This window comes from Fusarium flagelliforme, assembly GCF_020744385.1.
Source record: "Fusarium flagelliforme strain FIESC 12 MPI-CAGE-AA-0113 chromosome Unknown B0J16scaffold_3, whole genome shotgun sequence".
Classification (NCBI taxonomy): Eukaryota; Fungi; Ascomycota; class Sordariomycetes; order Hypocreales; family Nectriaceae; genus Fusarium; species Fusarium flagelliforme.
Genome location: NW_025763505.1, coordinates 2,651,780 through 2,677,532, shown reverse-complemented (window position 1 = coordinate 2,677,532; position 25,753 = coordinate 2,651,780). Strand labels below are relative to the sequence as shown.

At 49.1% G+C, this 25,753-nt stretch overlaps 7 protein-coding genes across 7 annotated transcripts; 2 read left to right on the top strand and 5 right to left on the bottom strand.

The window, feature by feature from the left end:
- Positions 1–6: 6 nt before the first annotated feature.
- On the bottom strand, positions 7–1,201 carry B0J16DRAFT_338169 (Skp1 family, dimerization domain-containing protein). Its single transcript, XM_046127424.1, has 4 exons — positions 974–1,201; positions 820–917; positions 593–763; positions 7–536 (listed from the first exon to the last, which is right to left on the bottom strand). Exons 1-4 carry the CDS (start codon positions 1,038–1,040, stop codon positions 360–362), a joined length of 513 nt encoding a protein of 170 aa, XP_045984752.1. The 5' UTR covers positions 1,041–1,201; the 3' UTR covers positions 7–359.
- Positions 1,202–4,456: 3,255 nt separating this feature from the next.
- Positions 4,457–6,268, top strand: B0J16DRAFT_318487 (Alg9-like mannosyltransferase family-domain-containing protein; the record flags this gene model as incomplete). The annotated part of the gene is made up of 4 exons (XM_046125455.1): positions 4,457–4,565; positions 4,706–5,091; positions 5,154–5,281; positions 5,338–6,268. The coding sequence occupies 4 exons, from the start codon at positions 4,457–4,459 to the stop codon at positions 6,266–6,268; spliced, it is 1,554 nt and encodes a 517-aa protein (XP_045984751.1).
- Positions 6,269–6,424: 156 nt separating this feature from the next.
- On the bottom strand, positions 6,425–7,941 carry B0J16DRAFT_338161 (ribosomal protein L1-like protein). Its single transcript, XM_046127423.1, has 6 exons — positions 7,867–7,941; positions 7,664–7,776; positions 7,539–7,603; positions 7,232–7,470; positions 7,089–7,180; positions 6,425–7,033 (listed from the first exon to the last, which is right to left on the bottom strand). Exons 1-6 carry the CDS (start codon positions 7,883–7,885, stop codon positions 6,908–6,910), a joined length of 654 nt encoding a protein of 217 aa, XP_045984750.1. The 5' UTR covers positions 7,886–7,941; the 3' UTR covers positions 6,425–6,907.
- Positions 7,942–8,101: 160 nt separating this feature from the next.
- Positions 8,102–13,268, top strand: B0J16DRAFT_338160 (putative death-receptor fusion protein-domain-containing protein). Its single transcript, XM_046127422.1, has 7 exons — positions 8,102–8,323; positions 8,381–9,228; positions 9,276–10,500; positions 10,553–10,799; positions 10,885–11,719; positions 11,769–12,442; positions 12,495–13,268. The coding sequence occupies exons 1-7, from the start codon at positions 8,229–8,231 to the stop codon at positions 13,239–13,241; spliced, it is 4,671 nt and encodes a 1,556-aa protein (XP_045984749.1). The 5' UTR covers positions 8,102–8,228; the 3' UTR covers positions 13,242–13,268.
- Positions 13,269–20,446, bottom strand: B0J16DRAFT_302445 (uncharacterized protein). Its single transcript, XM_046124632.1, has 3 exons — positions 16,220–20,446; positions 14,904–15,553; positions 13,269–14,849 (listed from the first exon to the last, which is right to left on the bottom strand). Exons 1-3 carry the CDS (start codon positions 20,311–20,313, stop codon positions 13,426–13,428), a joined length of 6,168 nt encoding a protein of 2,055 aa, XP_045984748.1. The 5' UTR covers positions 20,314–20,446; the 3' UTR covers positions 13,269–13,425.
- Positions 20,447–21,058: 612 nt separating this feature from the next.
- Positions 21,059–22,891, bottom strand: B0J16DRAFT_382705 (uncharacterized protein; the record flags this gene model as incomplete). The annotated part of the gene is made up of 5 exons (XM_046131262.1): positions 21,059–21,270; positions 21,335–22,466; positions 22,522–22,571; positions 22,634–22,718; positions 22,856–22,891. 5 exons carry the CDS (start codon positions 22,889–22,891, stop codon positions 21,059–21,061), a joined length of 1,515 nt encoding a protein of 504 aa, XP_045984747.1.
- A 772-nt stretch (positions 22,892–23,663) lies between these two features.
- On the bottom strand, positions 23,664–25,625 carry B0J16DRAFT_102510 (uncharacterized protein). Its single transcript, XM_046121290.1, has 4 exons — positions 25,494–25,625; positions 24,451–25,438; positions 24,082–24,401; positions 23,664–24,017 (listed from the first exon to the last, which is right to left on the bottom strand). Exons 1-4 carry the CDS (start codon positions 25,569–25,571, stop codon positions 23,760–23,762), a joined length of 1,644 nt encoding a protein of 547 aa, XP_045984746.1. The 5' UTR covers positions 25,572–25,625; the 3' UTR covers positions 23,664–23,759.
- Between the last annotated feature and the right edge of the window lie 128 nt (positions 25,626–25,753).

Below are 25,753 nucleotides of genomic sequence, written 5' to 3'. Positions count from 1 at the left end.
ATTGCGAATCCGAAAATGATGATAAATATGCATTGAAGTCCTATCGAGACCGAAGCAACGTTCTATCTGCCAGCGATAAGTATCTAGCTAGACCTAGTTTCGATGTGACTGCACTGCAAGTTACATCTTTAGAGAGCAGGCTGAACAAGCCCTCTTCGTCGATCAAGCGTGCCAAAAACCCTGGCTAAAGCAATCCGAAAAACCAAAATCTAACGCCTAATGCGGTCCTTATGACTCATAAAATTCATGCGGTTCAGGTCTGCGTCGCCGCAATGCGAAAGAAGCTTGACAAACCATTTGGGCATCGAGGTGAATAGATGCCCCTCCGACCCTCTCTACTTTGTTCCGTCGTAAGGCGTTTAACGGTCCTCAGCCCACTCGTTCTCACGGCGGATCTGCTCCTCTTCCTCGGGAGTGAAGTCGTTGGTGATGTTAAAGGTCTTGCGGATCTCTTCTGGCGACTTGCCCTTGATCATGTTGGCAACGGTCTTGCAACCGACGTCGAGAAGAGGCTTAATGTCCAAGTAGTTGGAAGCCTGTTGCTGCATGTTAGCATTTGGTCTCTTGTTAGATAAATGGAAAGTAAACGTACGAGAATGATTTCGAAAAGCATCTCCTGGTCGACCTGCATGAACTTCTGGTCCCACTCCTCGATATCCGTAGTCTTCTTACGGGCGTCGGATTCATCATCCTGAGCCTGGGGAGGATCGTTTCGGTGGTGGTCGCACCACTCAATAACCTTGCGGAGGACAGCCTCGTTGACCTAAATGATGACATGTCAGAGATGGTCGCAAAGGAACAATGATGTAGGTAACTTACGTTGGGAATTGGAATAGGGTTGCTCTGGGTGATAGACTCGTCGCCAACATCCTCGAGCATGTTCTTGATCAGCATTGATCGTTCGGCAACGACACGGTCTATTGATATTGTTAGCAACTGATGAGCAAAAACGTCACAGAGTGGCGCTACTTACCGACTTCAATGTTGGCGCTATCGTTGGAGGCCAGCCAGACCTTCTGAACAGGGGCAGTTTCAGACATTTTGAATCTGGTTTTACTGGATTCTGGAGAATCTGGATATGTGAGCGTGAGATCTGAGGGCTAAGAAAAGGCCAAGTGATGTTGGTTGGAGTTTTGTTTTGGGTGATGATGGAAGTTGGAGGAATCTAGTGAGGTAGGCTGGTAGGTTAGGTAACCAGCCTACTAGCCAATCTCTGAGGGGCGGGGTCTGTCGGAGACTCGGGCGGCTGAGCGTGGGGCTGAGCTTCTAACCAACGACGTACCTTTTGGGGTGCAGGGCTGCGATTCAAACGAAGGACCCTTTGTTTTAGGTGCCTGGGGCTTAGTAAGATACCGAGATAGGATAGACTAGACGGTTGATGTTGATGTTGATGTTGATCGATTTGTGTAAAGTGTGAGCGTCGATTGTTGCTGAGATTGAAGATGTTTGTATGTTTGTGAGAGAAAGATAGATTTCGCCTTATTCATGCGGGAGGAAAGGCAGCGCTTTATACTGTGAATTTACAGTCCACGGAAGCCTGCTACTGTGGGGTTGGCCTGCTGCTGCCTTCAGAAAATCAGCTCAAAGAACGTTAAAAGAGTCAGAACTGAACCTTGCGCAGTCGAGGCGTGCCTTCGATTCTTGCGCGCACAAAGAAACCATATTCTTAACAAAGTGCAAGTGCAGGGAGCCTCGGGAAATCATCACTGCTCCTATTGCGCCACCTACACTTTCTTCTTTGAGATCTGACTGCCACTCACTAAAAGGCAAATAGCATGGCGCGAATCAGTCCGTATCTAAGTTAGTAGTATGCATGCTCTGAACAAAGGACCATAATTTTCAATTACTTCGGTAGCAAACAACTTAGCTACCAACCGGCTGTTAGACACTCTGGGTGTGAACTACCTACCTACTTTAGTACTCAAGGTAGGTACCTAGGTATATTGATACCAGATACGTCACTTTCTTACATTAATAGAAGCTTAACGGGTATGGGGTAAGTTGCTCGCCGGGAATATAACAATCGAAACAGTACCTAGGTAGTAACTTTATGTAAGTTTAAGCCATCTCCGAGGCTGTTTACTTTCTGATACTCTAAAACTTGAGAGCACCTTTTCAGTTACCGAGTAAAATAGATGATATTTACTTTATAGCACTCAATCTGTTTGGCTGTCTTGCCTGTTTGAGCGTAAACATCGTTGTACGACATAGTCATTTCATATGTCTATGAGCCAATGCTAGAATTCCTAAGTTTCGGCGAGGGAGAGCTGGTACGTCTACAAGATCTAAGCAGGAGGGCTTCAAGATGTTGGTGTTGTGAAGGCGAAGGCGAGTCCAAATTCATGCACTGGACTTGAGGCTTATCTCCCCTTGTCTCGGATGCATTTTGTTGGGATTTCGAGATATTGCAAGATACCATTCATTGTTCCACGCCAAAGGCTCAAATCGGTTGGAGGGATGATATCCCTGATATTGATGACTTTCTTTAGGAAGGGCACGATTGCATCGTACGAACTTTGTTTGAGTGTATCTATGCTGCAACACAAATAGCAGCAGGCTTTGTGCAAATCTTGACTGAACAACAAAGTGCGCCGATAGACTTGCACAGCCCAGTCCATGAGCGTTCACAAAGAATAGAGGCGGTATTGCGAGTCAAATGGTGATATGCAGGGTCGAATCATGCAACAACAAAAGCGGTGATGACATATACAGGTCAAACAGCCACCATCTCAGCCCTGAAACCGAGTAATTGAGCCCATCTTTCCCGTCGTTCCATCAGATAGGGTATAGGTGATGGAAAGAGGTATGAATGTCTGACGCAAGCATAGGTCGACATTTACATGATTGAATACAGTTCAGTGCGGCAGTGCAATAGTATCCGTACTCGAGCTCGTTCATGGATGTTTTCTTGCAGAAAGATCGTGCGACTCAAGGTACTCCATGACTGGGCGTTGAACGATTCGCGGGGTGGAAAGACAGGACACTAACTTCCATGACCAGCACGTGTTTACAGAGACGGAGGCCTACAAATGAAGACAGGCTATGCCGTATACAAGGACAAGTAATTAGGTCATGATGGAGAATAGAATGTGGTGTAATTAATTAATTCTTCTCCAGCTGCAAGATTACCATCGTCACGGTAATTGCTGCAAGGTCGGTGGCTGTCAACTGACGAATCAACAGCCACGGCTCTTAGATATTTGATTGCAAGAGGCCTAGCGTAAGTCAGGATGAATAGGTAGGAAGCTCCATACCATCCACACAGAGAGGAGAGCTCACAGCTTCTCGTGGTTTTTTATCCGTAGGGGTTGCATCTCCTGGCGTCAGCAATAAACTTTCGGTTGCCGTGGCATCTTATAATGTTTCAGATGTTGACAGGTTTCAGCCGTGTTTATTGATTAATATATGCTTGCTCAACAATTTACCAACGTGCAAGACAATTACATTAATGACCTACCCGACAGCCAGGTTTGAGGTATGGATCTGATTAGGTCTGCTTCAAGGCCAGACCCAACTTCAGGAGGCCCCCGGTAGTCGCCTCCCCCTGTCTTGGCCTGTTCCCGCCCGTCAGTGGTATCGTCCAGGTCAGGGAGCCCCTAAAGAAAAAAAGCTTCTAGCGGAGCTCGACTGCTCGGGCACCTCATCATCCCTTCCCCTAGGCGCAGCCAAGGTCCCATCGGATTCAGCTAGCGCTGCCCATCCCGGGACGCGGCGTCTTCTCCCACTGGCCACGTTGTAAGCTGGCGCTTGCCCTTGGCCTGAAATGTTTCCCCTGGAGCCCTGGGCCCTCCGTGCGTCGAGCCTCTCTATGCTGATCCATGATGAGATTTGATCCTGGATCCATGAAGGCATGAGGTGAGGTGAGTCGTGGTGTGGTGAGTGGTGACAGACTGACTGCATTCTATCAGTGGGGGGCGGGCGTCACCTTCAGAGGTTCCATGACTTGGACTTGGACTTGAATTTGACCTGAATTTCGAGCTCCATACCTAGACCTTTACCTTTTACCTTTTCCCCCTCTACACCTACATCATTCACCTATATTCCTCCCCGTTTCTTGTTTTCATTCATTCCTCGTCCCTCTTCTTCTTCTCATAAGCCTTCTCAGCGTTGGGGCCCTATCTTGAGTATACATCAACCTAATAGACGGCCTATCTCTTTTCTGCCACAAAGATAGCAAGCAACTGCAGGACCACGTAAATACATTGCGCATACGATCCGATCTTACCATCACCTCGATTCTATTGTATTCCAAACCGACACGATTCTTGTAATACCTCCCCACCTTCGCACCTGCGACACTCTTGCGCCAGCTATCGAATCGACTCTAAGCGTATTGCGGATCGACAATCGTGCTCCCGCCCTACCTTGCGATTTGCTCTTGCGGATGCTCAATGCCTTTGCGCCTTGACACTAAGCTCATGCTTGCTTTCTCGGTCTTCCACTGCTAAGACCAACTATGTGGCGGCGCACATATCTCACTCTCGTCCTTATCAGGCTGTGGTTTGCGCTATCACCCAGCTATTTACATCCGGACGAGAACTTTCAAGGCCCCGAGGTCATCGCTGGTATGTTTTTCTTTTGCTCACAAAATGCCGGTCTACAGCGCACGGCAAAGGGCCGTGTACTGTGCACTTGGCATGCGTCCGCGATCTACATACTACCATTGTGCTGCTGCAATAGTTCAGTCACTGACTATTGTGATCAGGCCAAATCTTTAGCTATCCCGTGCGTCATACATGGGAGTTTACGAGCGAGAATCCTATCCGAAGCGTCTTCCCATTATGGCCTGTCTATGGCCTCCCCATGCTCCTTCTCCGGTGGCTATGGATCGGCAACGGACAGGACGGCGAAATCCCACCTATTGCGGTTTTCTGGACTTTGCGCGTTCTTATGTTCGCCATCAGCTTCGTTCTTGAAGACTGGGCGTTGCACGAGTTGATCCCGTCACCGAGGCACCGCCGTGTTGCCGTTCTCCTCGTCGCATCGTCCTACGTGACATGGACCTACCAAACACACACATTCTCCAACTCGGTAGAAACGCTTGTTGTTGCGTGGAGTCTTGTTCTGATCCAGCGAGTCGCTGATCCACGGGTTCGTGACTTGCACACCATCACCGCTAACAGGGATATCAGCTGACAAAATTTAACCTACAGCAACAGTCATGTGTTTTATCTGCCACAGTACTTGGAATAGTTGCAGTGTTTGGTGTATTCAACCGAATCACATTTCCAGCATTTCTTGTTGTCCCGGGCCTTCGATTACTCCCAGTCTTCTGGAAAAGGTGAGTCACCTATTTGCGCTGGGCGGGGAACGCATGCACATGCTAACAAATTGAAGGCCAACTTCTCTCGTATGTTTAACCTTAGCCGCAGCAGTGACAACTGTCATTGCAATCGGTCTAGACACCGCTTTCTACCTTCCAGACTCTGTCACATGGACCGACTTGATCCACAGACCAGTAATCACCCCTCTCAATAACTTCAAGTACAACTCAGCGACAGAGAACCTGGCCCAGCATGGCCTTCATCCTTGGTACCAGCATTTAGTGGCAAACTTGCCGTTGCTGCTGGGACCAGCTGCTGCGTTGCTCCTAACCAACCCTAAATTCTCCATTCGACTCTGGTCTGCAGTGTCTGGGCTGGTTGTTTTATCGGCGTTCCAACATCAAGAAGCGAGGTTTCTGTTACCAACAGTACCACTATTTCTGTCGTCGATCCGAATGCCTCGAAACCAAACGATATTCTACGTTTTCACAGCTGTCTGGATCGGCTTCAATCTTATCCTTGGCTCGTTGATGGGTATCTACCATCAGGGAGGTGTAGTACCGGGCCAAGTCTTCTTGAGTCAGCAACCAGATGCCACGCAGGCGATCTGGTGGAAGACTTACACACCACCAATTTGGCTTTTGAATGGTAAGAATGAGTTTTTGACAACTCGAGACGTTATGGGTCTCAAGGGTGAATTGCTCCTTGAGCAACTCAGCGAACTCGCTACATGCGACACTCCAGCCGACAGACGAAACCAGGAGTATCTGAAGGAGAAAAATGGTACATATCTTATTGCTCCAGCATCAGCAACTTGGCTTGATCCCTACCTAACCAACAAGGGTTTGGAGGGGCTACGATTTAGAGAGGTTTGGCGTTACAGGAAACACTTGAACCTGGATGATTTGGACTTTGGCGACGATGGCGTTTGGGACACCCTGGCCAGGGTCGTTGGGCGACGAGGGCTCGTCGCCTGGAGAGTAACGAAAAGTTGCCCAAGTTAAAAAAAAAAAGGGGGGGGGCACGCAATTTTTCTTTTGTCGCGAATGAACTAGAATCCATTAATGACGATCCATTTTTTTCAGGTTCACGGGGCAGATCCCTATGAATGATTCCATTTCCAATTTTCCACCCTGTTGCTCAGTGAAATTATCCATCATTCGAAATAATATGTACAATTCATTGCTTCCCCCACTGACCCACCAAAAAGTTCGTTTATTTTAACCCTGCTCACATCTCCCCGCAATTAATGTGCTGGAGATTGACATGAACAAAAAAAGAAAAGCGGCTCGCGTCAGTCTTGTTTGACAAGGACCAAGAAGCGAGTGAACCCAACGGTTCGATGGCGTATGCTCAATTGACCCTACTTAAATCCGACTTGATAACAGCCATTGGCTCAAGCGTTACCTGTTTAAGGTAATTAAGCACGGACAATGATGCACGGTGTATCTTATTGGGTTCATTGTTCGTGTCTTCCCGATTTTAAGCCTCATCACCGTCCACATCTTAGCACACTTAGTTTAATGATCTTGGGGTTGTCTCAATGCATTTATTGCTCATGTCTGCCTAGTATAAGCTGAACCGTCCACATTTCAGCGGACCGTTTTGTCGAATCCTCTCAGACAAAAACCAAATAACCACATCTAGTAGAGACGTCTGGGGGGAGACATGGAAGCCTTGATGGTGAGACTTCCAACGTTCTGCCAGCCCTTCTTGAGAAGAGAGACAAGGTAGTTGATAGCCAACATCACGTTAGCAACCAATTGCTCCTTGCGTGAGCGTTAGCGAGCGTTCATTATGAAGGAATAAGGGTTTAAAACATACGGTGGTCATCTCAACGTTGCCGACAGCGACACCCATGCAGAGAACCTTCTTGAGCTGGAACTTGATGGTAGACTTAACCTCGTTAATGCGGCCTTGATGATCATTAGTTATAGTTCATTCTTGTCTTGTAATGGTAAACAAACCTGAGAGATCATCGGCGTGAGAAACGGGGGTAGGGAACTTTCCGGCCTTGGAAAGACCAGGACCCAAGAGACGAGGAATCTGCTTGATGAGAGCCTCGGAAGCAATGAAGGCATCGTACTTGCGAGCAAGCTTCTTGATGAGCTTCTTGTTCTTGTTGAGCTTCTTCAAGTCATCGGCGGACATGGCATCAACACCACCGTGCTTGGCTCGGTCGAGATCGTGGGCATCACCGAGAATGCTGACGAGTTTGTTAGTTTTATTCTTCCATCCTGCATGTCTCGCAACGAGCTCTCCAAGGTATCATACCAGATGGACATGTTAGGGCGAGGGACGCTGGGCAGGCGAATGGTGCCGCTGAAACGCTTGTCACGCTTTGGGTTTGATTAGCATTGATTCTCAACCATTATCATATTTGTCTGGACAAGTCTTACCTGAGGGTCATAGTTCTTCAGGCCGATCTGAAGCTCAACGGTCTCAAGGAAGTTTCGCTTCTTGGTCTCGTTGGAGTACTCAAGGAGCTCTCCGCACTGAGTTCGGACATTAGCTACATAGCAGTCAGCATTCCGCTTCGGTTGATCGTTGGTAAGAGCATGAGAACTGTAGTGATCTCATCCTTCGAAGGGATATATCGTACCGACTGTGATTTTCGACATTTTGGCAGTCTCCCAATAGATAGGCGTATAATCTAATGGTGGTCAGAACTTGGGTTGAGGAAGGCAAGAATCTCGCGGGCAATTTTTTGATTTAGTGGGAAAGTGCGTCCCAAAGGTGGGGCTCGGGGCAAAATTTTCTCACGGGATCTTCCACGTGACCTCTTTAGCTGGAGAGCTACAGTTTACTGGACGTCAAGCTTTTGCGACGATGGATTGATCAGGTGTAGGTGATTTTAAGATAATTTGGACTTGATCAGGGTCTTGAGGATTTAATTGTCTGTCTTGACATTAAAGGCCACAAGTGTACCGCATCATTGTTCCTAATCACGAAAACACCACCAACATGAAAGATACGTCCCAGCAAGTTGACGACTTAATCGCCAACTCGAATCATATCTCAAAATGGGTTGAGGAACAGCCAAGTGAAGACCAGGCAAGGTGCGCAATTCTTCCAAGACCATTTTGATGTAAATATTCTAAGAAAATCATCTGTAGTTGGGCTCAATCAATCTTTGCAAAACTTCTTGAAGGTGCTTCTCAACCTAGAGGAGCTTCAGGCAACTCGTGTGTAAAACTCTGCGGTTTTGTTGAACAATCGTCAAAGTCGCACTCTCAAGCTCTTAGACTCTGGGCATATTCTAGAGATGTCACTATCAAGCTTTTCAACTTTTACGTTGAGTGGAATGAGTCGGATAACCATCGTTCTATGAAACTCGTTCTTGATTTGCTTCCCCAGCTTATCAGGAGGAACCCAGATGAACAAGCCGGCCAAGCGACCAAAGCAGCAATCTTGAATAACCTGGTATCAATCGTCACAGGAAAGTCATCTAAGCCTTTGGCCAAGTCTGCTATCAAGGCGCTGGATCACCTCGTTACAAAGGATATTGTTACCCTAGATGAAATACGGTCCAGCTTCGCCGCCCTTCAACAGAAGAACGCCTCGACCGACCCTCTGGATCTGTGGAAGGCGTTCATCTTTGAACTGTTCCATTGGATGACACTTCATTTTGTTTGTCCCACGGCCGGACGATTCATTGTCTGCTTATATCGCGGTCTACGAGGTCAAGACCAACAAGAAACACAAATTCAGCTAAGCATCGAGACATGGCACAAGTGGCTACTCGAGGCCGTCAATGAGGAGCCTTCTATCTTTGAGTCTGTGAAGAACTATATTTTCCTGCCCCTCTTCAAGGCCGACAAGGCAGAAGCCCTAGGTTTCCTGAAGCGAATGAACGAACATGAAGCAGTCTCCGCAGGTGATGAGATAGATCTCAACCTCCCAGCTCTGCTGCAACTTGCAGCTCTTGAGATTGGCAAGAAGGTTGGATTGGTGGAAGAGCCTGGTAAGTTTACGGGTATGGAATCACGGGCACGTACTAACAATGACCAGCACTCGGCGATGACAAGTCCGCAGATAGTGACTCCTCAATCGTCCTCGATGAAAAAGTGCTGGAAAGTGTTCTGGCTCACCCATCCCACGAAGTCCGATCACTGGCTCTGTCACTTCTGATGAGCTCGCCATCAACAACAAGGCCATACTCATCCACAGCTCTAGCTCTGCTACGTAAGCATCTGGCAACGTACTTTGCCGACTCAGACGCCAAGTTCCGAAACGAAGTGGCTGGAAAGGTACGGGATATGTTTAAGAGAGTTCGTGGTGCTATATTCGTACTCAAAAAAAGCATCCCAAGAGCAGCTGCACGGAAGCAAAAAGAACAGCCAGGGCAAGCACAAGAGCCCCAACATATTCTGTATCGAACCAACCTGATTTCACTTCCGGAGGCTCAGCTGACCCACTGCCTGGAATACCACGAAAAGTTTCTCTTTTGGTACATTGACTTCTTGTGCAGCGAGTTAACACCCACTGCGTCTTATCAACGGCACAGCGCTTCACTCAAGGCGGTGACTTTCATCCTTCGAATGGAGGGAGAGAAGTCAAAGACATGGGAGACTCCGGATGATCAGACGCTATTCTTTGACCAGTTTGGTGCATCATGGCTACGAGCACTGTCCGACCTGATCATGGACCCTTTCGACGATATTCGAAGCCATGCAGCTACAGTGCTGAAGTGGATCTTCTCGGACAGCCGTTACAAGAATTTCCATCTCATGGCCCAACAGGGCAGGATGGACCCTGCTGAAGAGCTCGCTGAGTTGTTGAAGCGATCTGAAGACCTTGCTCGTAAGACTGCTCGAGCTGATCACTCAGATGGCGTTGCCAGAGTATCACAGCTACTGTATCGATTCTCCGGGGAAGAACAGCAACGAGTTGCCCTGCTCTCAAAACTTATTGGTGGTCTCGAAGAAAGACTAGCGGTGGCCGAGAAAGACCTTGGCAGGGCAGTGCTGGATGCACCGCTTCATGGAGATTTTGCATCTCTTTGCTACATGTGGCAGGTAGTTTCAGAGCTTCAATTTTCCGAAAGTGAATTGCAATCTGTACAGGCTCTTCAGGATACTCTTATTTCTTGCTGCGAGCGGGTTTGGGCAGCGGTTCGTGACATCCTCTGCGATGACTCGCCCGAGGGTCACCTTCCCCAGGAGCTGGAGGAAGTCGATGGGCTTGACACAAAGGATGTGCTCAGTTACAGCTTCCGATCGGTCCATGAAGCCAGGTCAGTTTCCGTGAGAAATTGTTTATGTGTTTCTTTGACTAACATGTGGCAGCAATCTTATGAGAATCTTGATTCTCTCTATCAAGCAGCGAACTCGTCCAGGCAGAATCTGCCCTTCGAGAGAGGCATATGAGAGAATAGGAAACTTGTCCTTCACGCAACTTGCCAGCCTTAGACATCGAGGTGCCTTTACTACCGTCGCCCTGACCTTTTCAACATGCTGCCAGCTAGTCAAGCATCTGGACCAGGGCCAAGATGGCGCTGCAAGTGGCACAACTCTGCTCGAGCAATGGTACTCGGTAAGTCAAATATTTCTTTCAGCCTCCCCTATTCCACAAACGGGGTATTTCGATAGTTGAAGGCAGGAGAGCTAACTTATCAAAGGGCACACTGGAAGCGATTAATGCCCAAGTATCAACCACTCGACGGTCTGCTGGTATCCCTGCCATGATGACCGGTGTTCTATCCGCCAACGCCGCCAATCCTTCTTTTGAGCAAGTCATGACAGAGCTTATGAAGATCGCTAGCCAAGAAGCCCGTGTTACCGAGACAGACGGTTCGAACCTACCTCAAGTTCACGCCTACAATTGCTTGAAGGAGATTTTCAAGAGCTCCTACTTGACATCCATAGGAAACAAGTCTGAGAAATTCCTCCCACAATGCCTCGAGCTAGCAGCGAACGGCCTCAAGTCTGAGCTTTGGGCAATTCGGAATTGTGGTTTGATTCTTCTTCGCAGTCTCATTGATTGCCTTTTCGGTTCCCATCAAAGCAAGGCTACTATGGAAGCAGGTTGGGATGGTAAGGCCAACCGCATTGCTTACCACCGATACTCCTCTCTTCCCACAACTCTACTTCACCTCCTCAAGTCGGGTCACCAGATGATGGCTTCTATTGCTGCAAGCTCAGCAGCGGCAGAGTCAGTGTTCCCAGCCCTCGATATCATTCGAAGAGCAGGTCCACCTGAGGTCCTTCGTGATGAGCTTCAGGTTCATATTGCCAAGTATTTGGCCAGTCCTGTGTGGCACGTTCGAGAGATTGCCGCTCGAACGCTTTGTTCATGTCAACTTCATGCCCAATGGCTTGATTCTATCACTAGTTTGGCCGCAGAATCTGTTCGTTCTCAGATTGGAAATGTCCAGAACCATGTCCATGGTGTCCTTCTGGCGCTTAAGTATACTATAGACCGACTGAGCGAGGTTATGCCCGAACAACTTCAACGTAAGATGCACCATACCTATGCACTAGACTATTACTAACAGAAGAACAGAAGACACACCTAAACTATCTGGATTCCTGATTGAGTATTGGCTTGAAATCCAAACCCTTGAATCCCCAGAAATTCCCGCCGCCTATCTCGAAGTCGTGAACTTGGTACGAGCTCTGCCTAGGCCAGGTGCCGTTGAACGTCTTCATTTCGAGTTCCCAGCCTTTAACAAGAAGGAGGGCGCTCTACTCAGGGCACAGCGTGTGATCCACGAGGTACACTCCATTGCCGAGGGCAGTGGTCAGATCGATGACCTCAACGCCTTACTTCTTAGCAAGACTATGGGTGTCAACACAATTGTCGCCGGTCTTGATACGATCCCCAAGCTTTGGAATGTTTCTCGCCTCTCAGAGCAAGAGGTCAATCAGTTCTGCAACCTATACCGCGACGTTTGCCTCAAAATCGGACCTGCAGAGCCTCGAGTTATTGCTTTACAAAACCTTACCGACATCCTGGATCAAGTTATTAAGAGCAAGAACTTTGGTCTTGTATCGGCAGACTTGCTGTCAGAGATCTGGAACAGCTTGCCCTTGAGTCTCCTTAACCCAGCACTGGCAAACTCCATCATCAGAATCAGCGGCTGCATCACAGCCATCCTGAGCAAGAAAAGGGCTGTCTCTGGGGAAGGCATCAAGAACTGGGGCCACATGGTCGCCGACTCTGGTTTGGACGACAAGGTAAGACAGGAACAATGCTGGATACCCCGAAATGATCGCTGACTGTTTCAAGGATTTCGATACTCGTCTAGCTACCGTTGAGTCGCTCTGTTCTTTCTTTAGCACTGTAGAAAGAGATCAGTCTTGGGCTGGCGAAGAACATGCTTCAGCCATCCTTGCCCTCTACGACTCACTTAACGATGACGACGATGATATTCGCGACACTGGATCTGCGGCTGTTAAGAGCATTCTGGGACAAGCTCTCGTCCCCATTGAAGCTGCCAACCGTCTTCTCTCATGGCTTACCAAACATTACGGCAACAACCAGACATTCCGCCAGATAGTCGTACGCCGAATCATGGGTGATTCCAGATACCCAAGCCCCGAGTTGAACGTCATCTCTGTCAAGGACCAACTACAAGAGGCGATGAAGTTTGACGACTCTCTTTTCGTAATCGAAGAACAGAACCTCTTCGTCGACGAGGTCAGAGAGACGCAGAGATGGATCTCTGTCTACGAGAGCCTTGAATGGGAATCGAACGACCCCGCTCTCGAGGTATTAACAACGTGGACAAGCGCAGGCTTAGAAGCAATGCACAGTCTAGTGAGCCAAGAAGATGGACCTCTCGGATATGGATCCAAGCCAGAGGTCTTTGCAATCTTGTCGCGGGTTATCCGTGCATCTGCCGCCTTGACAAGGCACCATACCGACAACGAGCTTCTCGAGAGCATCGACAAGTCAACCAGAGCTCTACACCTTGGGAATGGGCACATATCAGGTCTCTTGTTGCAACCTCTTGAGAAGACGGCACAAGCATGAGAGCATATACTGAGAGAGAAAAGAAAAAGTAATGATTTGATGCTATTTATGTTTAATTGAAACCAGTGCCCCTTCAACGCCTCGCAATAAAATAGCTGGCCATGCGCGTACCGTATGTGAATAGTTGTTGTTATAATATCCTCCCCCTTTATGCCTTGTGACCAGGAGCATGAGATATGGCAACTCAAACCTCCGTACTGGCTCGCTGCAAGCTCTTAACTGACTGCGCTGGAGAATCAGTACTGTCCAGCAGTCCATTCTTACCCAGTTTGCGGACAAGCATTGTATTCTGTGCCTGTAGCTCTCCGACCTGTCCCTCGAGGAGTTCAATCTGACGACGAGCAACGTCTCGCTCTGCGCGGACGCGCTCAAGCTCAAGCGAAAGGTTATTCTTGTCCTCCTGCTCAGCCGCCTTGCGTCGTCGCTCTTCAGCCTTCCGTTGATCGCGCTCACGCTTCTCTTCAAGCTTTTTCATTTCACGTCGATACTTTTCCTCCTGCTTAGCCACTTCCTTCTCATGCTTCTCGCGCAACTTAGCTAACGTAGCGGCATCCTTCTCTTTATCCCCCATAAGCTTGCTTTGCCGACGCTCTTCAAGACGAGCCAACTTCTCATCAAGCTTCATTTTCTTGTGCTCAAGCTTCCTAAGCTCTTTGTCGGCCAGTGACTGTTGCGGGTTGGAGCGAGAAGTTTCGGACTGCGACTCAACCAGGCTGCCGTTTTGGTTACCCTCAGCGGTTACACTCTTCTCTAGCGCAGATGCAAAGCTTCGAATAGAAGAGGTGTCACTATCGTCTTCATGTTGTTCTCCAGCAATGATGGGAACATCAGATCCACTTTCATCTGAAGATTCCATGTCTGAACCAGTTCCCCAAGTCTTCAGTAGACCAGTAGGAATGTAGGAGCTGGCAGCACCTATGGCACCAGCTATAACTCCATATAAGCCGTTGCTGCCAGGGAAAGGGTCGTTTTGGTCTTGGGATGGAGAGACAGTCTCAACTTTGTTCGCCTCAATATTAGTAGTGGCTGCTTTAGCGGAAGACTGTTTCTTCTCTAACACAGGTACCTCAGTGCCCGTGGCCGTCTCTTTGGTTTCAGTAGTCTCGTCAGACTCTGCAAAACCGTGTGCCGCCTTTGAAGTTACCCACTTAAGGAATTTGCCAGCATCGCCAACGATTCCTGGTGGCGTTCCCTTCTCGATTAGGAAGCGCGGCACACTGCCACCAGGATCACTACGAGTCACCATAAGCCACTCAATAGCCGTAGAAGGTTCGTCAAGAGGCATTGAACCATGTCCTTCGCTACCGGGTTTCGAAACTGATTTCTTGTTTTCGTCTCGTTCAGTCAGATCGGCCGACGAAAGAGATCTCTTGGAAGCAAAGTTGTCGACAGGGACTTCGCGGATGATCTCAACTGATTCGTAGTAGCCACGAATGATACCCTGGCGAGGAGGACATTCGGGGTGCTCGCAGGGTTTCGATACTATCATATACTGCCGAAGAGGGCGGGATCCCTGACCAGGGTTCACGGAGGTCTCGGAAGTCAAAAGCAGAGTTACAAAGTCTCGTGGGGCGGTTGGGCCAGGAAACTGAGCGGAGAGTTGGAAGACTATTGGATGTTAGTTGTAGTTGCATCGAATACAGATCGCATGACTTGGCTCACCTTGCAACTGGCCATGATCACCGATGGTCTTATCCTCAACCCGCTTATCGGCACCAATACCACGAATGTTGCCGCTGCCTGGAGCACCTTGAACCTTCATCGTCTCTTGGAACTCAACCGAAAGACCCTTCTTCCAGTCATCAAACGAGAGCCCCTCATGTACACTCCTCCTGGCGAACCATGCGCCTCGTCCATCCTTGGCGCTGAGCTTGTAGACGTTGATCCCGAGAGGGTTCTCTTTGGCGTTAACCTTGATTTCCTTCCACTCTTTCTGCAGATTTTGCGACTGGCTGATAGCCTCGGCTTTTTGTCGCAGGGTCAGAGCTCGCTTGGCCTCTGGAGCTGAAGCCGCTGATTCTGTCTTGGCGCGGGCGCGACCTCCAGAGCTAGGAGGTTCCTTTGATGCTGGGCCGGGGATAGATTCTACGACGGTCTGGACCTCGGAAAGGATGTCGGCGAGGAAGTCGTTTAGGTCTTCTTGGGGAACCTGCTCCCACTCAACAGGGCCCATGGCCCCGAGAGGTTCATGGTGATTTCCCCCCATACTTGGAGATTCTGATTGTCGACGCGGGTTATGGATATGGTGTGGAGGTGGATGTGGATGTGGATGTGGTGGGTGTAAGATCCAAGAGTAGCAACGTGCTTGGTTACTGGAAAGAGAATTAGAGTATCGTAAATTATTAACGTATAGAGCTGTTGAGATAAAACAAGGAAGCAAGGATTTGCCGGGCGTTGAAGATAAAGACGTCAGAAATAGCCCAAGATGATATATAGCCAAGAGAGCCAAACCAGATAAAGAAAGAAACCAAGAGGGCCTTTTACTTATTTGGACTCAATCGGTCATGATCAACTGCCGTCATTCCGGCTCATTGACGTCACCTTGAGCCTCTAACCTTCAGTGACCAAGCCCTACGCTACCACTATAACTTAGCGCCCGGAGAGGGTAGCGACCCGCTGCTGGACGCTGGGCTTACTTTATTCGGAATTCTCGGATATAGACTAATCCATAGAAGCTCACCCCGGACACCCCGGATCTTCTGCTCTACGCCTCAGATGCGAAAAAGAGAGAACGGATTATGCATAATAATACTGCAGGTACATACATCCAATGATAAATAAGCAACTTCTAGAATACTCTAGGCATTATGATTCCAGCGTACCGAGTCCGCGACGTTTGATGACAGATGAAATTCGCCTTGTAGAGGCGGGCGGGTGAGAGTTCTATTCACCTCTCGACTATTTGCGTACACAGCTACTAAATACTATTACTCTGCTACTCATATGTGGCTGCTGTGTTTACAGTTTACAGAATAGACAACTTTCGCTCCTTCATCACAACCTGATAATCCTGCTTACAGCTTCCGCAGTAACTATCCCGCCACTGCTCAAGGACCTGCCGTCTCTTAGCCGGTATAGGCTCCATGACCTTCTGCGACCCCTTAGATCCCTTGCCGGTGTCGGCTCCTTTCTTGCGTTCTTTCGTCTCGTCTTGTTGCTCCAGCATAGTATCCAACTCGTCACAGAGGACCTTCTCGTCGACTAGCCAATTCTCCCACTCCGATTGGAGCATCTCCCGCTCGATACTGTTGACCACTCTCATAGCCACCAGTAAATCATGTCGATAAGTTCCTAGACGCTGTCTTGTTCGTCGAAGTCGGCGCGCTGTAGCACGGCTCGTGGGCGAAGACAAACTGGTACCAGCATCTTCCCATGGTGTGTCCATGTCTGTAGTGTCCAGTAAATCTTTAAAAGTTGAGAAGCACGTGCTATTATCAGGGAAAGAGAGGGCCTGGTTGGTCCCAGAGGCTTCATGAAGATCAGCAAAGTAGATAGCTTTGCTCATCATCGTATTGGGCCGGATGCCAATGTTTTGCATAAATCCTGCTGCTCTCCTCTCCTTCCACCAAACCGACGTCTCGCTCGAAGTCAACAGCAGATTGGTCAGAGTACTGAATGCAAGCAGCGCCAAGATGATCCATTGAGCAGTGATCAAGTTAAATACGTTACGCAGCACAGCAATAGCCCACATGATGATTGATGACACTGCACTCTCTCCAAAAGATCGAATCGTTTCAAAGACCATAGTCGTCAGAGTCCGTGGCTTGATGACTTGCTTCTTAGCGGAGTCTGTCGAAGCAGGTGAGAAGACCACCACTTCGGTCTGCTGCCCAATTTGACCATACACCTGGATAGCTCTGTTTGTTCGGCTTCGCGTTCCAAGCTTGCGAACCTGATCCGTGGCAACTTCAGCCAGTTCCTCGGCATCACTAGCAGCATCGTGGATTGCCTGGCGGTCAATTAGGTTTTTGGAGAGGGCCGGGTTCTTTGACCAGTCTGTCTTGGTGTAGATGGCCAGCTTACACTTGGATTTGGCCACATGTGTGATGACAATCTTAGTCACAACCTTGAACCAGCTTGAGTGAGGCAAATGCCAGGCTGTTTTGACGTGCGTCACCACGTACGTAACGTGGTCACTGAAGACATCAATGATCTGGTAGTCGTTGACATCAGCGGTCTTTGACCGACCCAGAACATCTTTGTAGTCAACTTTGAACTGAAAGTCACGTCTCATTCTTCCCTGATCCACCAACACCCACGGTCCTTGAGCGATCTGCTGGGCTCGGCGCTCAAAGTAGAGTTTTGGGAACACAAAACTCTTGTCACCAAACAGCACATGGAAACAAGACTTGGCACTGATTTCAAAGTGTCGCTCAGCAGCCATTTCTTTCATGCCTTCTGGCTCATAGATGACAGGGCGCACTGGAAGGTGTAGCTTGTGGTTATGTCGTGCTCGCGATCTTGAGGGCTGCAAAGGGGGACTGAACTCCATACGGCGAGCGACTGGCCGTCCAGTTGACGTTCCGTCATCCATTGGTGTGTTTGCCGAGACTTCTTCCCAGCTTTCAACGCTAGGACTTGGTCGGTCATACTCCTCCTTTTCGAGATTAACCAATGTAGTGATGATGGCCTCGACATCCATCGGCTCCTCGGCTTGAATATCATCGATCAACAGGTTCAGGCGAGTGTGAAGGAGTCCTAGGTCTTCCAAGAATACTTTGATAGTAATTCTGGTATAACCCGTCTCGTTCGCATTCTCATTGAGGTGTAAGAAGATGAAGTCACAATCCCTTCCAGGGGCTGCCGTCACTTCACTAATAATATCAAGGCTGATACTGTAGGCAGTAACGAGGCCGATCTGTTGTCCGTAGAAGTACATGTTGTCGGGTGTAACATAGATTCGACCATCACCGGCCATATCTGGCTTACCAGGACCCCGCTCAGGAGACCCGGTCCATGCAGCTCGGAAGACAAGTACCAGCTTCTCTTCCAAGGGTGCATCTGGGAACAACAGTCTAAACTGGGCGTGTTGGGCCCTCAGTTCGGGAGGATAGTTTCGAGGGAAATATTCGCCACCCTCCTTCTGCTGCACGCTTTGTCCTACAGTGCTTCCTGGCACGACAACACCTATAGGATCATCCTCATCGAGTCGGGGAAGCACCGGCTGAGTTGGTGCATTCATGGCGCCCCAAAGATTGGTTCCCCAATAATTCGCAACCACGGATGCGGGGAGCTTCCTATTGTTACCCACAGGCTGGCGTTCTCCCGCTGTCAAAACCGCGATACGACTAAGCCCGGTCATGGAGGGGGGTTTAGCTAGGGTGGCCGGGGCCAGATTGCCGGCCTGAGTGTCTACGGACGGCAACATACTGGGCGTTTGTCTGAAGTTCGACGAAGCAGGTGCAGAGCCTGGGAAACCTGGAGGAAGGGTATGGCTGGTAGCCATCATGTTCGCCAGTCCAGTGGTAGAAGATGCACCCCCCTGCATACCTTCGAGGCCTTGGTTGCCGAAGGTAGCCTTACGATGAAGGTCGAGCTTCTGAATAATTCTGGCAGCATGCTCGCGGCCGCTCTCGCCCTCTTCTCTGGCAAGATCTCGACTTAGAGAAGTTATGGTACGACGAGAAAGAGTGCCATTAACATCAAAGCTCTGTCGCGTGCTGAGATTGCCTTCTGGTCCAGGCACAGGCAGTGTATTCGTGCGATCAATGTTGGGGGTTGATTCGTCGTAGATTCCAATTTGTGTATCCAGGGCTTTAGCTGAAAACTCGGGGATGCTTGGGGGAGTGATCGAAAATGCAGGATCAACTGATCCAGGCAGAGAAGCGCTGGTTCTGTTCATGGTAGTCTCGAAGGCACGCTTTTTTGTGACTTCGAATACTTCCAGCCATTCTGTAAGCTCGCCCTGCGTTTCAGCTTGGAGCAAAATAGTCTGGCTCTTTGTTTTGACCTCAAAACAGAAACGTCTGTCCTCGGCAACTGCTGGCTTTGCATTGCAGAGCAGAACTCCGATTTCGTCACCCTGTAGAACTCCCAAAGGTCCGGGTATCAACCAGCCAAAGATGCCATCACGGCAGTAGTACCACCTCCTGATCCAATTATGCCTTGCTGGCTTTCCTTGGAGCACTCGGAGAAATAGCCATCCCTGCTTTTCGGACACAACAGTGGCGCCCTCCTCGAGGCGCATGGTAACAGGGCCGCGACTACCGAGAAAGGGGACAGTAGAAGTACTGTAATCCTCAATCTCACGGGACGGCTTAAATCCTGCGAGAGCGTTCTCTCCAATTTCTCTTCTGGCAGATTGCAACTCCCGTCTAAAGACCATCTCGGACGCTCCCATTTCATTTGACCAACCCTGGATACGCTCCATCTCCTGGTTCCAGCGGCTGGTATCACCAGCAGCTTCTCTAGTACGTCTCAACTGGTTCCATCGCTCGCTGCAGATCTTAACTAGCAGCTTGTCCATGCTAAATCGCAGCTGAGGTGCAAGCTGACAGTAGTCCATCGATGCTTTGAGATAAGACTTTCGTGTCTCGAATACGGAAAACGCATCTTCACGCAATGCTGATGGCTCCTTTGTTTTGGATTGACTGACATATCGAGCGAGCGTCGAGTCGAAGGTTCGCTGTGCCTGTTCCATAGCCCTCCTGCACTCCTTGAAGTTCCTAAGGTCGCCCATGATAAACTGTCGGATAGGGTCGACAACTGAACCGTCCATCTTCTTCATTGTGCTAATCATCTGGATCCAATACTCGCGCCATCCGTCACCCACTCTCTTCAAAGCCAGAAATGTATAATCATTGTCGACAACGCCATCGGACACCGAGGGCATCGTTTTGACAAGGAAGGTATTGATCGTCTCCTCAAGGGCGAGGATATCGTGCAGGAGCTTCGAGGTCGACTGAGCATATCCATTAAGCCATTTCTCGATAGCATCGACTTGATCGCCAAAGTTGGCAGCGGTTACTCGAAAAGTCGGGGAGTCGAGAGCTGCTTCATTGAGGCCAACGGGGATGGCGCGGCCAGCTTGGTTGGCCGCAGCCGGCGGGGAGTCAGGTTGTGATTCGGGCATTATAAGAAATAATTATGTTTGATCGCCTGACAACAGCTTCAGTTATCACTGAGCTGCAGTCTTTTATGGCGCAGGGGAGAAGAAGAAAAAAAGTATATGACGGTAAGAAGATGAGATGGATGGAATGATGTTGACAGCCATTGTAAGGTCAGGGACCTGAAGGTTGCGTTGACGTAGCATACCCATGTCATGCTGCGCTACGGATACGCTGCGCCCATCTGCGAACCCCCACACGGCGCCTAGGTCAGACCGTCAGAACCACCGGAAACGGGTCTGGATAGAATACGCGGACTCGGTACGATAGACAACCTGGCTAGCCTCATTTTTCATGAACTGTAGGTATTCCCCTGAACTTACTGTTCTACCAGGAGGGAATGCTAGTAATTCAAGCCACATACGCGAAATCACCTCAAATGGAACTTGGCATTTCACATTTACATCCACATCCGAAATGGCCATACAAACGACTTGTATTTTGTTGACTCGATGTGTCGTGCCTGCTCACAACTATGTCTCGAGAGAAAAGCCTTGCAGCCATCTCACACCGACTCTACCCAAACACTAACAAATCTTCAGGCCGGGCATTGCTCTGCCCATTCTGGCCCTCACGATCCTCTAGTCGCCGTGCCGCCGCTATCCTTCAAATTTAATGGTTGGGCCTACCAGCCGTTAGACCTGACATTCTGGTTTCTTGAGGTGCAGGAATTGGAGGGCTCTGTGTACCTCTATTCCCGTCGATCATAACTCAAGCCGTCATCATTGTGCGAAGCGGACTGGGTCGCGATGCCTGGCGGGAAGAATGGAGAGGCGAGAGACTGTCCCTCTCCACCAAGCGCTGTTGGGCGATTGACATCGGCGCGGCATCGGTCGACCTCTGCGCCTCGGGGCGCATGGCACTGTTGTTGTACGTGGACGGATGAACTTGAGTCGATCCCTCGCTGGTCACGAGGGGATCTGCTGGTCAATCTAGTTTTCTGTTAGACTCCAGACGCTTGTTTTTCTCATGATATTGTCAACTCACCGTCGTAGTACTCATCGTCGTCGCTCACATCAGCAAGCTGCTCGAAGTTGACCTTGTATCGGAGAAGACCGCCGATGCCACCGAAACCCTTGACAAACTGGTTGCCCTCGGTAGATCGATCAGAAACGAACTCAAGCGTGGTACCGAAGTCCTTGTAGTGCTCAGCAATCCATTCAAGGAAGGACTCCTGAGCAACAATCTCCATCTCCTGGCCAGTCTCCTTGTCGAGGAACTTGTCGCGGTTGCTCTGCTCCTGCTGCTTGGTGGTGTGGAGAATGGTTTCACTGCCGTTGCTGTCCTTGAGAACCCAGCGGGTGATCTCGAGGTTCTCAAAGACGATGAGAGTCTCGACAGCACCGAGCTCAAGGGCCTTGAGGGTATCCTCAATACTGTAGCAGACCTTGCCGGTATCCTGGCTAATTTCCTCGAAGTACTTTCCAATGAGCTTCTTCTCCTGGATGAACTTGACGTTGCCGAGGGTCTCGGAAGACAGCTCGATAGCCTGGTTGAAACCGTTCTCACCACCGTAAGAAACATCCACAACCTTGATAACCTTGGTCGCCAGACGGTTGTCGAACAAGTCGGAGGCGTTAAGGTCGCTCTTGAAATCGGCGGAACCAGCAAGGATGAGACCAGCAACGTTGACCTTGTCGGCCGTGATGAAGTTCTGGACAGCCAACTCGGCAACCTTTCGGACGTAGTTGTGACGCTTTTCCTCTCGCAGACGGGCAAAACGGAGAGCGGACTGACCACCACGACCGTGCTTCTTGGGAAGATCGACAGAGAACTTGTGAACAACCTCACGGGTGTTTCCGCTCAGAGTACCGAACAGGGCACCGTTACCATCCATGATGATAAAACCGAACTTCTGGTCGGACTCGAGCAGCTCAGCCAGAGCCTCAGTGTGGAACTTGTTGTCGCACAGGTAAAGGGAGGTGTTGATGGGCTTGAAGGGCTCGAAATCGATGTTGACCTTTCGCTCCTTTCCTTCCTGGGTCAAGATTTCACCACAATAGACGACCAGACCATTCGGGGGGACCTTGTTGTACAGCTTGAGACGCTGTTGGGTCGAGGTAATGGCGGACAGGACGGACTGTCGGTTGACTCGAGACTTGATGTTGGAGGCGGTACCCTGGACATTGTTAGTGTCGCTGCAGCGGGGTTTCGTTCAGGTGAGGAAACCGTACGTATTCTTCAGCCAACATCTTGGCAGCTCGAGAGACTTGATCCTTGGGAGCTGAAAGGCATGCGGGTTAGTGCGTTGTTTCGAGGTCGATGTTGAAGGACATGAAGGCTTACGGATGATGAGGGAAATCATTGAGGTTCCATTTCCTCTGGCAGCTTCAAGACGCTTGATGAGCTTCTTGACCTTCCAGATCTCAATCTATTATGGACGTGGTCAGCCATTGTTGTAGTTGTTTTTGCATTCGAACGATGATGGCAGAGTCTTTAATTTCTCGATCGCGGGGCAAACACCACACAAGAAGCGAAAAGAAGAGGGGCAGTAACAGTGAGACTTACGTTCTTCTCGGCCTCGTTCGCCTGAGCGTCACTCATTTTGGCGGATGGGACTTGTCTCCGACCTTTTTGCGAGTGTTTGTTTTTCTTTGGTAAGGGTTATGCCTCGCAAGCTAGGAGTCGTTGAACTATTAAGTCTGGACTCTGGAGCCTGAAGATCTCCCAAAAGTTGGATGTTAGAGCCAGATTTTTTTCGCACAAGGAGCGATGACCTAACGTAGAGAAACCAGCACCCACAGGCAGCCAATCCACTTTGATCATCTAGGTACTGAACCGGTAGCCACTCACCTGCTGAGTTTCACGGGGCTAGGAGGTAGGTACACTGCACTGCGCTGGGCTTCTTCAGGAACGAGGCTGGGTTAGTGGGTAGTTTGGCTACGTAACCTTGATTTTGCTTAACACGCTTAATATTTCCAGGTACCCTGACCATGGTTGTGTTGAATTTGTTGATACCCGAGTGGGTCCCATAATCAATGCTGACTGTGACTGAAATCTAGGTATGAATCATGGCCTGGCCTACAGGCATTCATGAATATTATAGGATTAGGTACTGATTCATCTAAACATTCACGACATGACTTACTTATCAAAGCTTACCTTAGACTAATACCTAAGCAATATTAACGGCATACTTATTGAGTTAAACGACAGTCATTATACCACCAACAATAAGCTATAACGGAATCACCGGGTGCCATGATGACAATACAGTTGGTTTGTTAACATCAAAAGTAGACATTGCATTCTGTCTCTCTGCCTTTTGTAGCCGACATTTCGTCCGAATCCTGATCTTTTCTTAACAAGTAAGTATTAGCAGAGATTCGCGCAATAAGAAACTCTAGTTTAATACTTTAATGGATCTACTGGCTTGCTTCTCAGTCAAGTACACTCAATAACTCAACAATGCTCATATCCGTCTTTCCCTCTTAATTCGTTCTCTTCTGACCTTATTAATCTCTCTTATTGATTTAATAAGATCAAGGATAAAGCCAATAAACACTATTCCAGCCGCTGCTGGTACAGCAAATTCATAAAAGAAAAAGACAAGCACAATAAATCCTGCCGACAAGAAGAGAAGAATGCAAATGGCAGCATAGGTCGCCCCTTTAGCACTTCTCAAGGCTACATCAAGAATGTCCGTTAACCGTTCAGAATGAGAAGGAAACTGATCTTTGTTAGTTGCCCTATGGCCAGCTAGAGAATGCCAAAGAGGATTGCAAACAACTTACTATTTTGCCTTCTTCAATCTCCAATGTGTTGGTTCTTCTCAGTGCCATCCATCTTGTCATTGAGTCGACTCTTGTACCAAAACCGGCATTACCAGAGAGATCTGGCTGACTGTAAGATGCAGAAGCCATGGGCATCAACGAGTTCCCGTGAGACTCTGGCATATCCCCATGGATGATGCCTGTTTGGTTCCCCTGTGTCCTCTGCAGCAGAACTCGATTCGGCAAGGCAGCAGAGCCTTCCATTAAGGAGGGACTTTGTACCGAAGCAGGTTGTTTCTTTATCTCCGTTTCGATCTCTATTGCTCGGAAGTTCTTGATAGCTACAAAATAATCAGTGGTTAATCGGGTGGTACCAGGTTATATACTTACTGCCGACTTCGAGAGCAGTCAGAGCGATGACTATCAGCAAGAGCATGGGCAAAATCTGACCGAAAGTCGCAGAAAAGAGCGGTTTGGTGTCAACACCTTGGTAAAAGAGACCAATAACCAACGTGTATAAAGCCACACAGAACGTGCAAATGGCAATCAACAACTCCAACAGAACAGACCCGACCATCTCTGTAAGAACCGGTGGCACAACGATGTGCAAAGCCTTCCAAAAGCTGTCTTGTTGCTCCAATATCGTGGCATTCTTACGATTGTCCCGCCGGATCTTGTCTTGCCTGCGTTCAGAGAAGATTTGAAGATCTGATTGGCCTTGATGGCCAGAGTAAATCCAGCGCAATATTATGTTCTTCGACGCTCTGCTCTCCAAACTGTATCTGAGTGATTTATCTAGCCTGATCGATCGGAAAGCATTCCAGTAGACAAATATAAATAGAACAGCTATCCCAAAGGATCTGGGGACCACGAACTTTATGCGAGGTTGTGTAGGATAGTGAAGGCCGCAAAGGAACAGCATATCGCGTGGCTCAGATACCGTAAGGAACTGGAGGACAAAGGTCGCTCCAAGAAGTCCCATAAACAGCACCATTAGGGCACCACGCAAGATGGCTTGCTTGGGGTGTTTTCTGAAGTAGGATTTGAGAACCAGAAGGGTGCACAGATGAACACCTGACGATAGATACGCCAACTGGGCGCCGATGTAGAAGGAAAAGTTGGAGACACTGCAGACCTGAGCGTACATGGCGATGAGATAACATAGCCCAACAGCTAACATCTGATCACTCAACGCAAGAAGAAGGGACTGGTATCCAAGGTTGCTAGGCGCATCGCTGGCCGGCTTTCTAACACCAACCCAGTAGAGGATTTTCTCATCGACGCGCATATACTGTTGCTTGGGGATTCCTCGCTTCAACACGGCCATTATGGCCACAATCACTGATATGGCCGCTGTGATGACGAATGATAAGACGACCTGTGATAAACATGTGAGCTTGTAGCCTGATACATGGCGCAATGGCAGACCTTACACCGATTCCATTCATATCAGGGTCTTCCACAGTCTCGGCGGGAGCATTGCATTGTAGTCTGCCATTGCAGAAGCTCATCGTGGCAAAATGGAAACATTGAGATGAATGAGGAGAAGTTCATTTCAGTTATTGTGAGTATGTAGAGTAGAGTTGCAACAACAAGAGCCTAGCGGCCCTGATGTTGCCGATCATCACTTGAGACCTTCCAGCCCTGTCCTTGTTTTGTATCAGATGCAGTGCAATTGCTGACAAGCCACAGC